At 39.9% G+C, this 17,771-nt stretch overlaps 1 protein-coding gene across 1 annotated transcript in view; it reads left to right on the top strand.

The window, feature by feature from the left end:
- Positions 1 to 539: 539 nt before the first annotated feature.
- LOC308687203 (protein NLRC3-like) overlaps positions 540 to 17,771 on the top strand; it is a gene marked incomplete at its 3' end in the record, with an annotated part of 37,271 nt that continues 20,039 nt past the window's right edge. The window contains exons 1-3 of the mRNA XM_081359561.1: positions 540 to 624; positions 1,187 to 1,244; positions 1,376 to 1,597. Of these exons, the coding sequence (XP_081215687.1) occupies positions 1,452 to 1,597 (146 nt within the window). The 5' untranslated portion in view covers positions 540 to 624; positions 1,187 to 1,244; positions 1,376 to 1,451. The remainder of the gene's footprint in view (positions 625 to 1,186; positions 1,245 to 1,375; positions 1,598 to 17,771) is intronic.

Raw genomic sequence — 17,771 nt, forward strand, 5'->3', positions numbered from 1 at the left:
TTTACTAATACCAAACTTTATGGTTTTGTTGACAGAAGACGCTAGAGAATAAGAGACTCTTTTTATTTATTCACTTTTATTTTTACATAGCCTATAATGTCTGTTGGAGGACCATAACAATAAAGTGTTAGAAGATATTAAGCAGACTGTCTACTAATATCTAATCTAATGACTGATATGGAGTTGCAAAGTTAATCAACAGAATGTTCAAATTAGTAGGTTTCAAGTAGTAGTTTGGTAATTAGCAAAATTCTAAATTGTAGCATTTTTTTTTTTTTTTTGTATTTCCATTAAAATGTCCAATATTTCCATTTAACATGTTCAAACAAATGAATCCCCCTTTTTTTTTTTTTCTTTTTTTTTACTTTTCTATTTTTTATAGCCTAATACAAATTGTGGAAGTGGGGATGCATTTTCTTTTAATATGGTCTCGCATTTATATGGCACAGCTGTAATTTATTTCCTGGTTCCAAACCCGGAAGTGAGAAAAGAATCCATTCGAGGAGGAGCTGCTGGATGTTTACCTGTGACATTTACCTGTCGCACAGTGAAATCGAAAGCAGTCGATGACTGTAAAACGCCATTTCGGAAGATAGAAAATCAGCAATCGCTTTACATGTGACAGTAAGTTCGTTAAACTTTTCATAGCTGTAATGTCAATAAAGTATTTGTGTCTCAACACACCTTGACGAACTCAAACTCAAATACATGATAAGTGTTTAAGGTATACTTTCGTTATCTAGTCCTACTTCACGACACGTCAACTGTAACACTCATAAAATGGCAGAAAAACTTACTTTTTTCTTTAACATGAGAATATTAGTTTAATGTTGAAATCTTCGGTTGACTTTAAATACGTATTTAATTATTTTTTTTATAATATTGTAATGTGTGTTGAGTGACGCAGTGAGACTGGGGAAAGGAAGTGTGGCCGTAGGATAAACAAAAATAACATCATAAAGCGAGACGACTAAACGGATTGTGAAAAACACCTGCAAGAGTTCAGCAGTGTCATTAAAGTGAAGGTGAATCCAGTGTTTAAACGCCGACATGTCGGACATGTTGCTCTACAAACATAACTGCAGAAAAACTGTTGACGTTAAGTTAAAATGAATTAAATGCCATTTAAATAAAATGTGTCAAAATTCAATTGTGTTTTGTGCATGTTTTCTGTGTTCACATACAGGCCTTACATAAAGTGTCACGTCAAGGAGGAAGAGGAGAAATGTACCTGTAAAATGAGTGTGTGTGAGGAGAGAGAGGAGGACCTTACCTGTAAAATGAGTGTGTGTGAGGAGAGAGAGGAGGACCTTACCAGTAAAATGAGTGTGTGTGAGGAGAGAGAGGAGGAGGAGAACCGTACATGTAAAATGAGTGTGTGTGAGGAGAGAGAAGAGGAGGCGTCTGTTCACTCCCAGAGAGCAGCATCTCTAGTATCCAGCTGTGTGTCCATGAAGAGTAACCACTCCAAGCATGAGCCCCTTAAAATCAGTGATGGACCATCTTCAGGATTCAGCTGTGTGTCCATGAAGAGTAACAGATCCATACGTGAGCCCCCTGATCTCAGTGATGGACCTGCTGTGACCTCTGACCCTGTGTGAGTAACATGAAGTTCAGGGCTTTCTGGTCAGTCAAGATATTATATTGGTTCATCGCCTCTAAAAACTGTTAATAACACCCATATAGACAAAAACAATGTATGGTTGCACAAAAAGTTGTTCAAATAAGGGCAAAAAGGCTATATAAAATCCAGATAACTAGTTAGTCTCATTAGTATGAAAGTAAAAAAATGACAAATGTTTTTGAAACAAAAAAGCTTGTTGATATGCACTACTTGCAAAATGCAAAAATATGCATTGCATTAAACCCTGCTTGCATTTTAAAACATTGTATTTTTAGGGCTTGCATTTTTATGGGCTGAAATTCAGGGGATATCCGGGAACGGCAGGAATATCAGTAGATTGCCGATTGATAATCTCCATCTGCTGTTAGTCGCCCTCACCAGCTGAGTCAAGTCAAGTCAAGTCATCTTCATTTATATAGCGCTTTTAACAATGTAGATTGTCTCAAAGCAGCTTTACAGAGATAAGCGTATAATTTAAGGCAACAGAGATTGTTTCGGCTGTACAGCAGAGTTAAGTTATTTCCATCTAAAGTTAGTTTTAATTGATTTGCTTCCGTCGCAATGATCATTTGTTATTAAATTCGGGGCCGCTAAGACGACACCATTCTCTCTACACAGACTTTAAACGCGAACCTGTGAGAAACACTGATGGCGTTCACATGCGCATTTAGAATGGGTTCTATAGTTATGTGCATTTGAATATACGCAGGTTTGGAATTCCCTACAAGCCAAGCCTAAACAGAATACTTGTCTTTCCTTATAAATTTTGATAAGGAATTTTATTTTATTTGTTGCTTTGGGGTAGGACCGCGAGACGAATTTTCCCGACAACGCCTTATCTGTAGAGTGGTAGTGGGATCCTCCATAGGGAGAGACTAGTTGGCACTTCAGCACTGCGTTGTCATCGGTCCAGGCGAAGGTCCTTCGTCAGATCTGGATACGGCCTGGATCCGGCAGGCTGCAGGAAAACCTCGGGATAAACACAGACACTAAAATTAGCGTAGATGCCATTCTTCTCATGATGTAACGAGTACATCAGGATTTTTGGGAAGTGTTCCCGGTTCCGGCTGACCTACTATATGCAGCCTAACATTAAATTATAGAAGTCTATAATGTATTATGTGAAAGCTAGGTCAAAGAGATGTGTCTTTAATCTGGCTTTGAACTGACAGAGTGTGTCTGCTTCCCGGACAATGGTAGGAAGACTGTTCCAGAGTTTTGGTGCTAAATAGGAAAAGGATCTACCGCCAGCAGTCGATTTTGATATTCTAGGTATTATCAACTGGCCGGAATTTTGAGATCGTAATAGACGTGACGGACTATAATGCGTTAAGAGCTCGCTCAAGTACTGCGGAGCTAAACCATTCAGTGCTTTGTAAGTAATCAGCAATATTTTAAAATTGATGCGATGTTTAATAGGGAGCCAATGCATTTTTGACAGAACTGGGCTAATATGGTCATACTTCCTGGTTCTGGTAAGAACTCGAGCTGCTGCGTTTTGAACCAGCTGTAGTTTGTTTATTAAGCGTGCAGGGCAACCACCCAGTAGAGCATTACAATAATCTAGCCTTGAGGTCATGAATGCATGAACTAACTGTTCCGCATTTGTCAATGAGAGCATATGGCGTAATTTAGATATATTTTTAAGATGGAAAAATGCAGTTTTACAGATACTAGACACGTGACTTTCAAATGAAAGATTGGTATCAAAGAGCACACCCAGGTTCCTAACCGACGACGAAGACTTAACAGAGCAGCCATCAAGTGTTAGACAGTATTCTAGATTATTACGTGAGGAAGTTTTTTGTCCAATAATTAGAAACTGTTTTTTCAGAATTCAGAAGTAGGAAATTACAAGTCATCCAATTTTTTATATCCGCTATGCATTCCGTTAATTTTGTGAATTGGTAAGTTTCGTTAGGTTTTGAAGAAATATAGAGCTGAGTATCATCGGCATAACAGTGAAAGCTAATGCCATGTTTCCTAATGATATCTCCTAAGGGTAGCATGTACAGAGTGAACAGCAGCGGTCCTAGTACTGAGCCTTGTGGTACGCCATACTGAACTTGTGATCGATGAGACATCTCATCATTTACTGCTACAAATTGATAACGGTCAGATAAGTATGATTTAAACCATGCTAGTGCATTTCCCGTAATGCCAACATAATGTTCTAATCTATTTAAAAGAACGTTGTGGTCGATGGTGTCAAATGCAGCACTAAGATCGAGTAACACTAATAGCGAGATACAACCACGATCGGATGATAAGAGCAAATCATTTGTGACTCTAACGAGAGCTGTTTCGGTACTATGGTACGGTCTAAATCCTGACTGGAAATCCTCGCAGATATCATTTCTTTCAAGAAAGGAACACAGTTGTGAGGATACCGCCTTTTCTAATATCTTTGACAGAAAAGGTAGATTCGAGATCGGCCTGTAATTGACTAATTCTGAAGGATCAAGTTGCGTTTTTTTAACAAGCGGTTTAATCATAGCCAGCTTAAAGTTTTTTGGTACGTATCCTAGAGACAAAGACGAATTAATGATATTAAGAAGAGGATCTATGACCTCTGGAAGTATTTCTTTCAGTAGCTTAGTCGGTATAGGGTCTAACATACATGTTGTAGATTTAGATGATTTAATGAGTTTAGTAAATTCTACCTCTCCTATAGCAACGAATGAATCAAATTTTTCCTCAGGGAGACTACAATGCACTGCCTGATGTGATACTGTAGTAGACGGTTGCATAGTTATAATTTTGTCCCTGATATTATCAATCTTATAAGTGAAGAAGTTCATAAAGTCATTACTGCTGTGTTGCTTGGAAACTTCGGTGCTTGAAGCTTTATTTTTCGTTAGTTTAGCCACCGTTTCAAATTAATACGTAGGATTATGTTTATTTTCTTCTAATAGGGTTGAAAAATAAGCAGATCTAGCAGCTTTTAAAGCCTCTCTGTAAGTAATTGAGCTCTCTTTCCATGAAATGCGAAATACCTCTAGTTTTGTTTTCTTCCAGTTGCGCTCCATTTTTCTGGCTGCTCTCTTAAGGGCCCGAGTGTGCTCGTTGTACCACGGCGTTGGACTATTTTCTTTAATCTTCTTTAAGCGCAACGGAGCAACTGTGTCTAAAGTGCTGGAAAAGAGAGAGTTAAACGTTTCTGTTGTAATATCTAGTTCTTCTAAGCTATCTGAGATGCTGAGATGATGAAACTGATTAGGAAGATTATTAATAAAGCAATCTTTAGTAGCAGAAGTGATAGGTCTCACATATTTGTAACACGGAGTCGGCTTTGCAGCCTTGGCTAAATGGAAATTACACGAGACTAGGTAATGATCTGAGATGTCATCGCTCTGCTGCAGAATTTCAACGGCATCCACATCTATTCCGTGTGATAATATTAGATCTAGAGTATGATTACGACGATGAGTAGGTCCTGACACGTGTTGTCTAACTCCAATTGAATTTACAATGTCTTTAAATGCCAATCCCAATGCATCTTTTTCATTATCGATGTGTATATTAAAATCACCAACAATTAGTACTTTATCTCCAGTCAATATTAATTCTGATAGAAAGTCCGCAAATTCTTTGATAAAGTCTGTATGGTGCCCTGGTGGCCTGTATACAGTAGCCAGCACAAATCTCAAACGTGATTTATCGTTTACACTATATATTTTTACATTAAGCACCAATGCTTCAAAAGAATTATATTTAAAACTTGATTTCTTAGTGGTTTTGAAACTATTACTATAAATTACAGCAACACCACCCCCTTTGCGTTTCAGACGAGGCTCATGTTTATAACAGTAATCTTGCAGGGTTGATTCATTTAAAGTAATGTAATCGTTTGGTTTTAGCCAGGTTTCTGTCAAACACAGCACATCTAGGTTATTATCTGAAATCATATCGTTAACAACGAGTGCTTTTGAAGTAAGCGATCGAATATTCAGCAACCCAAGCTTTAGCATTTGCTCATCTGTATTATAGCTGTTTTTTATTTGTTGAACATCAATAAAATTTTTAACCTTAGTTGGGTTTAAATCTTTTTTTGGTTTCCAAATTCGGGGAACAGACACAGTCTCTATATGATGATAGCTAGGTGAAAGAGGCTCTATGTGATAGGATTTATCTGACCTTGGTGACGCGAGGTCGCTAGCAGACAGTCGGTTAAGCCAGTCTGTCTGCTTCCTGACCTGAGCCCCAGATTGTCATGTTTGAGCTCTAAGACTATGAGCCATATTACTAGAGAGAAGAGCAGCACCATCCCAGGAGGGATGAATACCATCTCTTTTCAACAGGTCAGGTTTGCCCCAAAAACTTTTCCAATTGTCTATGAATTCTATATTATTAAGCGGACACCACTGAGACAGCCAACCGTTAAGCGAACATAATCTACTAACTATCTCATCACTCCTGCGAACAGGAAGGGGGCCAGAGCAAATTACAGTCCTTGACATCGTACTTGCAAGTTCACACACCTCTTTAATATTAATTTTGGTGATCTCCGACTGGCGGAGTCGAACATCATTAGTGCCGACATGAATAATGATCTTAGAGAATTTACGATTAGCATTAGCCAGCACTTTTAAATTTGCTTTGATGTCAGGCGCTCTGGCTCCCGGCAAACATGTGACTATGGTGGTTGGTGTCTCTATTTTCACGTTCCGTGTAATAGAATCGCCAATAACTAGGGCACAATCATTCTCAGTGGGTGTTTCACTGAGCGGGGCAAATCGATTTGTTATGGTAATCGGAACGGAAGAGTGGTTTTTAGATCCGCGACTAGAGCGATCCCTCACTGTCACCCATTTTCCCGGCTGCACGGGCTCTACTTCAGCCGGAACCACGCTATGTAAAGTGTTCGCTATTCTATGCGCATCCAAAACATCTAAAGCACTAGCACTCTTACTATCCTCAATTAAAGTTTGGATGCGTGTTTCTAATTCTGAAATCTTCTCTGTCAACCTAACTGTCTCCTTACATTTATCACATATAAATCCTATATTGTCGACAGAGAAGGCTATACTAAACATGTGACATGAAGTGCAAGTGACAATAACAGGACAAGACATTACTCACCGTGTTTGTTGACTGATTCTTACTCACCTGAGCTTTTTATGAACTCAAAGGCGCGGACGCGCGAGAGAAAAATAAATAAATAAAATAGCTGAGCGCACGGGTGGCGCGTTAACAGGCTAGCGAATTACTAGTGTTTTGTGCTAGTAGTACTAATAACAAAAGCTAGCGATGTCAGGTTAATCTGAGATGTTGGGTAAAATGTAGTAGTATAAACAACTAGAAATAGTAGTAAAATGATGGTTCAAAACAAAGAAATATAAGGCTAAGACGGAGCTTACCGCACCGAAGCACACAAACACACTCACAGCAGGCAGCGAGGCAGACAGGAGCAATCGATCAGCGATCAGACAGCTGAGGGTGCAAGCGGCTGTTGATGGGAGAAAAAACTATAGAGCAACGGGTGAGAGACTCATTCATTCATAAAACCGGATTTACAGAAATGGAGAAAGCAGTTAGACTGGGTAAACCCAGCCTTATCTGGGGCGTTTTGATTTCGCCCTGCAGCTCAGGCTGGAAACCTGTACATTTTATATCTGCTACTTCAGTTACAAATTTGCGGGAACCAATCACAAACTGGCTTATCCACATGGCGTGCTATTGGCGGGTTTAACCCAATGACAATAGAGAAGCAAGCACACTCTGATTTACCCGTCTCTCGCACAACCGTCAATCCAATTCCGTTTAACCTCTCAACGATGCTCAATGGCTTATTTAGTTCAGCAAACAAATCGCTCGAGTGGCTGTATATACCAATCACTTTTATGTTTTATTTGCACAACCTGCAAAAATCGCTCGATGCACTTGCTGCTTTTGCAAACCGCTGATCAATGCTACAAACCAACACGTATGTTAAAGCTCCACTATGTAAATTTTATTGACCACAAGAGGGCGCAGTTTCCAACAATAACAAAGGCGAAGCTTGATGACGCTATGAAGGAGGTGACGATTGGAGATGTCGTTTTTGACAGCGTTGGCTGATTCCGGAGAAACATACGATGTAAACTTTCGTTCCTACCAAAACATTAGTTCTGAGAAAATGTAGGAGAAGCTGATCATCGCCGTTGCTGGGTTTCCTATCATTATCGGATTAATTGCACAGTTTAACAATCATAGAGTGAAAGTTTATAATTTGCATGTGTTTTAAGTCCTGTCAGTTTAACAGGGCGCGCTTGACAGGGCATATATATACGAATGAGCAGAGAGAGAGAGAGAGAGAGAGAGAGAGAGAGAGAGAGAGAGAGAGAGAGAGACCCGGCCGCGCACGCGCACTCACTATTAATAATAATAATAATAATAATAGCTAATTATTTTTCCCCCGACCAAATGTGACCAAAACGATTATAAAAATGCTGTCATTATTAAAGGTGTCTAGTGTCAATGTATTGCTTGTTTTTTTCTGTTTACATTTCATGGTGTGACACAGACTTCAGAGCGCCCAAAGCGTCAGCAAGCTTCTCCGTACTTTTTGACAAGCGTCCTTGACAGGGCGGCCAGAGCTTCTTTGCAGCGGCGGTGTGAACGTACAGTAATGCGTTTTCACCATCTAGCGATGTATTTAAATGGAATTAATGAATCATGATCACGGATGAGGTAATTTATTCGTTTTTGTATTACTTGTATGTCTGATCGTATTATTTTATGTCATCATAATTAATGAACTGCAAGGAACGTGAAATGTTATGCTATATTATCCCGTTACAACTTACAGCTATTTGTCAAATGATTTGTTGGGTTAATGTTGTGCAGTTTTACGTGTTTATGGTTAATGCCGTGTTGTTTTACGTGTTCAAACCAATCGTTCTAAAAGTATATTTGGACGAACATTTGCAAGTAATGACTAAATATATTTTTTAACAACACATATCCGATTGTATTTAATTGTACTGCCATAATCTCGGTCACCACACGTGATAAAAAGCCTTACCGAAGTACAAAGAGCAATATAACTTTGTTTATAAGTGCTATTATTGACAGTTGCATGTGTTGCAGGGAAACACAGATGCATAAAAAATGCTACAGTGACAGAATGTACAGGCATGTGGTGTAATTCATATCTATTAAAATCATCTTTACTGTAACTATTACGTTACTTGTACAATAAAAAAATAATTGATTTGCTTACCTGTCTATCAATACACTCGCGAGAGCAGAGTCTCTGCCAAGTCCAAGATTGTCGCGCAGCTCTCTCCATCTCGAAAACGCCTGGCCGATATTTATCCAGGTTTTATTCCTCCATTTCTTGTCACACAGTCTGCGTGTATCCGAATATGGATGCTATCGTTTTGTTGGCACTTCAATACTCGCCAAAGAGTAATCATGATCCATAACAACGCAGTCTATGGCTATAACGCTATAACCACAACTTCCGCATTTGATTATGTGATATTCCAGTGTGGTGGAATATCACATGGTCCACACCGGAAAACAAGGATAGTGCGGACATTGCGTCACTGAGAGGCGACATTTCTTTTCCGGGACGGACAGTTATTTAAAATCGGAATTTCTCTGAAATAAAAAATCTTTAGAGACTTTTGAGATATTGTAAGTACACAACTGGAGGAAATATATCACACTGTGCAAGTTATTTTCGGAAATTTTATTACAAAATTATTACATATTGGAGCTTTAACACGTTTCCTGCCTGGAGTTTTCGTGTCGCTGATTGGTTGAAGGACTATCCAATTGCGTACAGAGTCATTTGAACTATGCCTGTTGTATGGCTGCAAATCAATGACAAAATTAACGGAGCGCACAACTGACGCGCGCAGTAAATGACATTCGCGAAAGGATAACAGATCTACACACGAGGAAACTGGAACTCGCAAGCTCATTCAAACCCTGCGCACGCACATGACATCTCTACTGTTTTATTAACCTCAAATGTCATTGGTTACAATGTGATTGGAAGCCTCCTTGACTTCAGACATGAGACATCACTTAATTTGTTTTATTTATTTATATTAACGTGTAATGTGATTTAATGCATTGTTAATATGGAATAGATTCTTACCAGATACTTTATTAACAGGAAGTCTTACTAGTGATTGCATTGTGTTGTTAAGAGATATTTACCGACTGTAATGATGCATTTTCATGGTTATTAGCATTGTAAATCTACCAAAAATTCGTATAAATTTTTACGTAAATCCTAATTTACTCTCTTACCTTTGTTCTTTGATTACCTTTGTTCTTTTGATCTGCTGACAGAAACGCGGTCTGACACGCGTCCCATTTTCTCACAAATCTTTACGTTCATTTAAGACTTTATTTAAATCATTTAAGACTGCTCTTATGAGGACGCTCGACAAAACGGACATTTTGGCATATGTGTGTGTTACGGTTTGTTCAAGCCCGAAAGAGAACTCGATACTGACACACGTCTTTTCTCTGTGTGTGTGTGTAATAGGCAGGACTTACAGCGTGGTCTCTTTAGTCTTGTCGTGCTTGAATGGTTTAAAAGCATTCACATTAATAAGAACGTGATCATACAACGCTAGTCAACGGGTGACAGAAAAAAACGGATACTGCATAATTGCGTTAAATATTTTTAACGCTTTAAACTTTTCTTTTTTTTTGATACCGCAGTGGGCAAGTGATGAAACCGGTGTTGCGACTGAACACTGTGTAACACCGGTAACACCGACTATCGTAGCAAGCCTATTATTTATGAACCGCTTTCTGTGCATTTGTAAATCTCTGCACACGTTTGTGAATCTCTTCTTGTGCATTTGTAAATCCCCTCAGGCATCTGTGGATTTTGAAACAAAAATCACTCAAAAATAAATATTACATAATAAAATAACTTGAGAACTGGCTGACTAAAATCAGCTTGAAAATGCTATCTCATGAAATAAAGACGAAATCGAAAAATCATTTGTGATTAATTGCACAGCCCTAAATGATAGAATTATTGATTTAATTGCAGTGACAAAAGCTTGAACTAAATTGAGCTGGATGATCATAATACTGCTTTAACAACCTGCTTTATAGGTGAATTGAATTTGATAATCTCTGGAACATCGACACAGTTATTGAACTGAATTGAATCAACATTTAACTGACTTGAGCTGAAAAACAACACTATCTTTAGTTGAGCTGCTTATTCTGTAGCTGAATTGAGCTCTTCATAACTGGTAAACTGCTCTGTTATTGAACAACAAACACACTAATCTCAGACAACATTGAACTGCATTAATGGTTTCATTCTGCTTAACTTTTAATTGGAAAACTTATTTTCATTTCTATAAGAAAACATGTCAACAACTCAGAGGGCCCTATCTTGCACCCAGCGCAATTGACTTTGTACACCGACGCATGTATCATTCCTATTTTGCACCCGCGCAAAGCGCGTTTTTTCCTCCACAGAAGCACGTCGCTAAACTAGGGAATGAACTTGCGCTCCCTGGGCGGTTCAGCGCAAAAAAGGAGGCGTGTTCCAGCGCAAACGTTCCTTCATGCTATTTTGCAGGTTTAGAAAACAGTTGCGCCACTAACCAGGAAAAAATGGTTTAAAGTCAATGGCGCGTTGCGCATGTTATTCATATGCTATTTTAAGGGCGCATGCTTGGCCATAATCAATGTAGCGTGTGCACAACGCGCATACACTTTGATTCTCTCATCTACACAGAAGCAGCAGTTTTCATTTTTGCAAATCATACATTATTACGATAGATAGATAGATAGATAGATAGATAGATAGATAGATAGATAGATAGATAATTTATTATAAAAGCATACATCTAGCTTACACATTTACCCAAATTATCATACGCCTTTTTAACCGAAGTTAATTTGGGTGGGTTTCTCCATCCCCAACGTCCCTGACGAGAGCGTTGCTCTCCTCGGCTGTGAACCGCTCCTCGCGTGCGTCTGGCAAACCCGCCGTTATAATAGGAATCCGCTTTAGAACAAGCGCGCCTGCTCTTAAAGGGAATGTGAGATGACGCTCTGATTGGTTTATTTCACGTTTCGCCCAAACCACACCTATGAATAATGAAGCTCTTCAGACCAACCCATTTTAGATTTGCGCCTGGCGCAAGAGTAATTTATCCCGCCGGGAAAATAGCAACAGCGCCAAGACCCGCCCACAAAGTTACTTGCGCTTTGCGCGTTGACACTTGCGTTTCAGATCGTTAAAATAGGGCCCAGAGTGTGCTTGTGAGGGCCTTAACCAGTTAAACTTTCAGATGCCTGCTGAAAATCATCTGTATGACCTCTGACATTAAAGCTTAGAACTAGGAAGTTCAGTTTCCACTGTGTAAAGTTCCTAGTACCTGGTATTTTTTTTAGTACCACCTCAGTTGAGGTTCCAAGTGAGCCGTACTGAGACTAAAATGTGACGTGTAAACACTGCAGATCACTAATTTGGCCAGAGAGGATCTTCACTGCAGCGTCATTGAATTTGCGACACGAGACACCAAACCCGCCAGATTTAAATAGTCAGCAACAGCCACCGCAGGATCATTTGTCCGCACAACTTTTCTAAACGACCGTTGCACGCAACCTGAAAAAAGAAATGTCTGTTTCGTGGTCAGTAGACGAGGTGGCGGCACAACTATAACGATCAGTCTATAATCCCACCCATAGGCACTGATTTATGTTTCTGCCGGTGCCCACACTCCATACACAAAAAGTGGTGAGGACATGTTACCCACCCACAAGTTACGCCTATGTTACCAACCAAACAAAAGCACATTCCATGAGTGTTGTCGCTCTGAGAGTCGCGCTCTTGCTAATATCTGATGATCCATAATGGTTCACTAAATAAAATAGCCTAATTCAGTAAATACCTATTTACAATAAGCACTTAACTCAAAAATAACTATTAAATAATAAAATAACTTGAGAACTGGCTGACTAAAATCAGCTTGAAAATGCTATCTCATGAAATAAAGGCGAATCCATAATTTCTTTATTTGAAAGGTACACGTGTTATTTCGTCAGTCAGTCAGTCGTGAAAGTCTGGTGGTTGAAAGCTTCTGGCAACATTAAATCCAGGAGAGAAGAACATTCATCAGACAAGAGCCTGAGACTGAGATATTTGACAACGATTGTCCAGTTCTGTGTGAGAGTGAAGGAGATCCGCCGGCGAGTTGAGAGATTTGTGCTCGCGCATTACTTGGATGCGCTCTCGACATTTGTCATTAAAATAACGCCATAGAAACGGCCTCAAATAAACTATAAAAAGGTGAAGATAATCGTGTCTGAAAACTGCAATAGATTTTTTTATTGGTTAAAATCAATACAATATATCTCGTATTTTTCTTTGGGTGCTTGACCATGAGATCGGCGCCTATGATCACCGAAGCGGTGCTAAACTGCAGTGGAAAAGCAAACCAAGCCAAAAATAAAGAGAGCCGAGCTGAGCCCAGTCGTGCCGAGTCGAACCACGCAGTGGAAAAGTGCCTTTAGACGTTCTACTAACTATAAGTAAATCACAACTACATGTCAACTAACTCTCATTAGAGTATTAGTAGACTGTAGTGGACTGTTAGGTTAGGGTAAGGTGTTAGGGTTCGGGTTAGTAGAATAAGTTGACATGTAATTGTAAAGTCACTTATAGTCAGTAAAATGTCTGTTGAGGATCATCAAAATAAAGTCTTAGCAGAGATTAAACAGTCTACTCATACTCTAATGACTTGTAGTTCACATGTAGTTGCAAAGTAACTTCTGGTTAGTAGAATGTCTAAAGTGAACCATCGAAATAGTTACCACAGTTTATTTGTTTAGCACTTTTTAAAGGTGCTCTAAGTGATGTCACGTGTTTTTTAGGCCAAAATATTTTTTGTCACATACAGCAAACATCTCCTCACTATCCGCTAGCTGCCTGTCCCCTGAACACACTGTAAAAAAACGCGGTCTCTGTAGACACCACAGGCTCCACAAACGGCAACAAAAACAAACTGGGCTCACCCGCACCAAGAAACACAACAAACAGTGTTCCAGCCAATAACTGGTGAGAAGTATTTGAGGGTGGGGTTTGGGGTTTAGTGCGCATGCACATGAAGGGGGTGTGAGGAGGAGAGTGAAGCATGAAGAGGGATGTTTGAATTATGGCCGACACACGACAAAAGAGACGATGTTCCGATTAACAAATTGCAAAGAAGATGGACAAGGATAAAGAACGCGCGAAGTACCAAATTTACATCGGAAAAACCCTCGAAAGGTGGCGAGAACTCTGCCGGCAGAAGGGCTTCCAATCCATCATTCAGGTTGCTCTGTTTTTGCATAACAGGTAGTAAATCCATTTTTCTTTCTAAACTGACGTTCATGTTCGCCAAACCAACACAATGATGTAATTAGCTAGAACTATTCAGTCAGCGTTAACTTTGGTGAATACAACATATATGTTTCTAGCAGCGATCAATCTCTATTGTAAATGATCAAGCAAATTCATAGTAGGGCGACAATTTGTGTGAATGATTGTTTTCACCCACGGTTTGTTATGGATTTGAATGTTCATTTATAGGCTATTCCACTTCCTGCTCAGCTACTGTTCGGACGCTCTTGCTTACTGCTCCGCGCTTTGCTCTATCGCTTTTACATTTTATCTCCTATTTTTTTATATTTTATTTCCTTTATTTTATTTCCTTTTATCAGCTAATTTTAACTTCAGCAAATCAGCACAGTGCTCATACGACAAAGTTTGGATTACTACAAAAATTGAGAATTCTTTTACCCGACCAGCTTACATTCCGGGAAAGGAAAACACAACTGCCTACAAGGATAAGAGAAAATGCCTCTTCTGGAATCTACTTGCTGCACCAACTGCCACAGACTTCTACAAAGGATTGCAGTTCTTGAAACAAAGTTACTTACGGGACCACCAAACCAGACGGAGTACACAACAGAGCTTCGTCATGGACACCCTCAGCATACCGGTGAGTCCCATGAAATTAGTGCTCCTCGACAGGTAGAGAAACAAGCCGATCGACTTACTAATCGATGGCACAAACAGGGAGCGAGACCCAAAGGCACTCGAGACATCAGATTGTCACAAGCAACACATATTGCCGCAGTAGCATCCTCTACCCCAGATACAGCTCTGACAAGGATTGCAAACACTGGTCTACTACCACCGCCTATACATCTTGAGAACAGATTTGAAGTACTAAGGAATGTAAATGAGGAATCCCCAAACGTGATGAATGTGATCGAACACAGACTGAATGGGCCAGTGGCTAACACTGATGCTAACTGGCGCTCAAGGTCGAGCAGACAGCGGCACTCAGCTCAGAGCGCAGCCGAGCCCAGGACTCTGATAGTGGGGGACTCCATAATCAGAAACATTAGCAGCAGGGATACAACTACGTGCTGCCTTCCACAAGCAACAACTTCTGATATAAACAGGGAACTTCAGAACATTCTGATGAAACATAAGACTGCAAATCGACTCATCATTCATGTGGGGAAGAATGATATTCATAAAGAGCAGTCAGAACTCCTTAAGAAGGATTTCCATGAACTTTTTGAAACACTTAAAAGACTGAAAGTCCAAACATTCATCAGTGGACCTCTCCCAGCAAGAGGAACAAACCGGTTTTCACGGTTACTTGGGCTTAATACGTGGCTGCAAAAAACCTGCAATATAAAAGCAGTGAACTTCATTGACAATTTCAATCTTTTCTGGAGTCAGAGACAACTGTTTCATCGGGATGGCCATCACCCAAACAAACTTGGTTCAAGAGTGTTAAAGGACAATATCTACTTCTCCCTCAATCATCCTTCTGCAGTGTGTGCCAATCCACTCAATCTGAACGGCACACACACACCTGGACACAGTATGAATGACCACGGGACTTCACTTCAGCAGCAAAATGGACATGATAACACCACTCCACCACAACAACCTCTGCTCACGGACACAATCTCAGCTGAGCCCTGCCCACAGAGCTCACCACAGACAGACATATCAGAACTGCTTGAAGATTCAACACCCAAGGACGACTTCCTGGAAAACAGCCAGGGAAGCCAGGACAGCATATTACAGCCTCCGATAACACCAGAGCAACAGCCCCTTTCACCAGACACGTTAACCCTCTCCCCAGCATCGCCACTTCTGTGCTTCTCACAGAAAATGGAAGAACTGGTGCATGCTGGAACCAGACTATCCCACTCTTTTGCTGCAAGCCCCCAGATACCAACCAAAAAAAGACAGGCACCATTACCACCAAAGCCTGCGAGCCCAGCTCGCCCTCCCCCTCCTGTGAGAGCTCTTCGGCCTCTGCCACAACGCCAGGGCCCACACCCTCCTCCATCTGCTCGAGGTGAACCAAAAACAACTGATACCAGCTCTCAGTGATATGTGTCGGGTCCCCGTTTTGATAACAGTAACTTTCTCAAATGTTTACAGAACAAACGGGAACCCAGTGTGCCTGTATCTTTCTCTATTGCTGTTCTATTACAAGATAGAAAGTCTAAGGCCTTCAATAGCCGTACAGCAAACCTAACTAATCTGGTGCCTATTACACGTCAAACTAAGATTGATGTGGGGAAAAGTAAGTCTGTTAAGTTAGCACTCTTTAACATCCGCTCACTTAAAAATAAATCACTTCTAGTCAACGACTTAACCACAAACAATCTGGATTTTATGCTTCTGAATGAAACATGGCTAGAAGACAGCTGCAGTGCAACAGTCCTCAATGAAGCAGCCCCTCCTAACTTTACTTTTATGAGTGTCTGCAGAGCTGGTAAGAGAGGTGGGGGTCTAGCTGCTCTTTTTAAAGATATCTATCAATGTAAGCAAATATCATTTGTGAATTACTTGTCTTTCGAATATCTGGGTATTGTGTTAAAAGGTGCTCCACGCATTTTACTTATCATTATTTACAGGCCTCCAAAATACTCTTCAGCCTTTGCTGAGGACTTTACAGAACTATTATCAACAATTACATCAGAGTTTGACTGTTTTGCCATTGCTGGAGATTTTAACATCCACATAGATAGTGCAGAAAACAACATGGCTAAAGAAATCAAAAGTGTTTTAAAAACTTTTGATCTGACTCAGCATATACATGGACCCACACACAATCGTGGACACACTCTAGATTTACTTATCAGTAAGGGTCTAAACATTTCATCGATTGTTATTAAGGATGTAGCACTGTCTGATCATTTCTGTATTTTCTTTGATATATTGATCTCTCCTGCCATTGAAGCTAGATCTGTGTCTGTCAAGAAGAGATGCTTAAATGAGAACATTAGTGTACTATTTATGAAGGCTATATCCTTAACACCAAGTATATCTGCTGACTCTGTTGATTTTCTCCTTGATTCTTTTAACTCAAAAGTTAAAAGTGTAATTGATGATATTGCTCCTGTCAAAGTCAGGAAGAAGAATGGCAGACAAAAAGCACCTTGGAGAAACTCAACAGCAGTGCAAAATATGAAAAGACAATGCAGAAAAGTAGAGCGCATGTGGCGGAAGACAAAACTTGTAGTCCATTATAACATCTACAAAGACAGCATCCATGCTTTCAATATGGAACTAGGCAAAGCTAGACAGACTTTCTTCTCAAATATTATAAACAGTAATTTAAACAACACACACACTCTTTTTGCTACTGTAGAGAGACTTACAAACCCCCCAAGCCAGATTCCCAGTGAAATGCTCTCAGACAACAAGTGCAGTGAGTTTGCTTCTTTCTTCTCTGAGAAAATCAATAATATCAGAAAGGTGATCAGCACATCCTTGAGTTGCACTGGGGTCAGACAGATCAAACCACCTGAGAAAGTAGTTACTATGTCTGATTTCAAAGAAACTGATGGCAAAATTTTGGAAGAAACCGTCGTACAGCACCTTAAAACATCAACCTGCGCTCTTGACACACTTCCCACATCATTTTTCAAAAGTGTGTTAAACAGTTTAGAAGCAGATCTTCTAGAAGTGGTAAATGCTTCACTTCTCTCTGGGAGTTTTCCAAACTCCCTGAAAACTGCTGTTGTCAAGCCCCTCCTGAAAAAGAGCAATCTGGATAAGACCATATTAAGCAACTATAGGCCGATCTCAAATCTTCCTTTCATAAGCAAGATCATTGAAAAAGTTGTCTTCAATCAGCTGAACAAA

The sequence above is a fragment of the Scardinius erythrophthalmus genome (genome assembly GCF_964197995.2).
Source record: "Scardinius erythrophthalmus genome assembly, chromosome: 1".
Classification (NCBI taxonomy): domain Eukaryota; kingdom Metazoa; phylum Chordata; class Actinopteri; order Cypriniformes; family Leuciscidae; genus Scardinius; species Scardinius erythrophthalmus.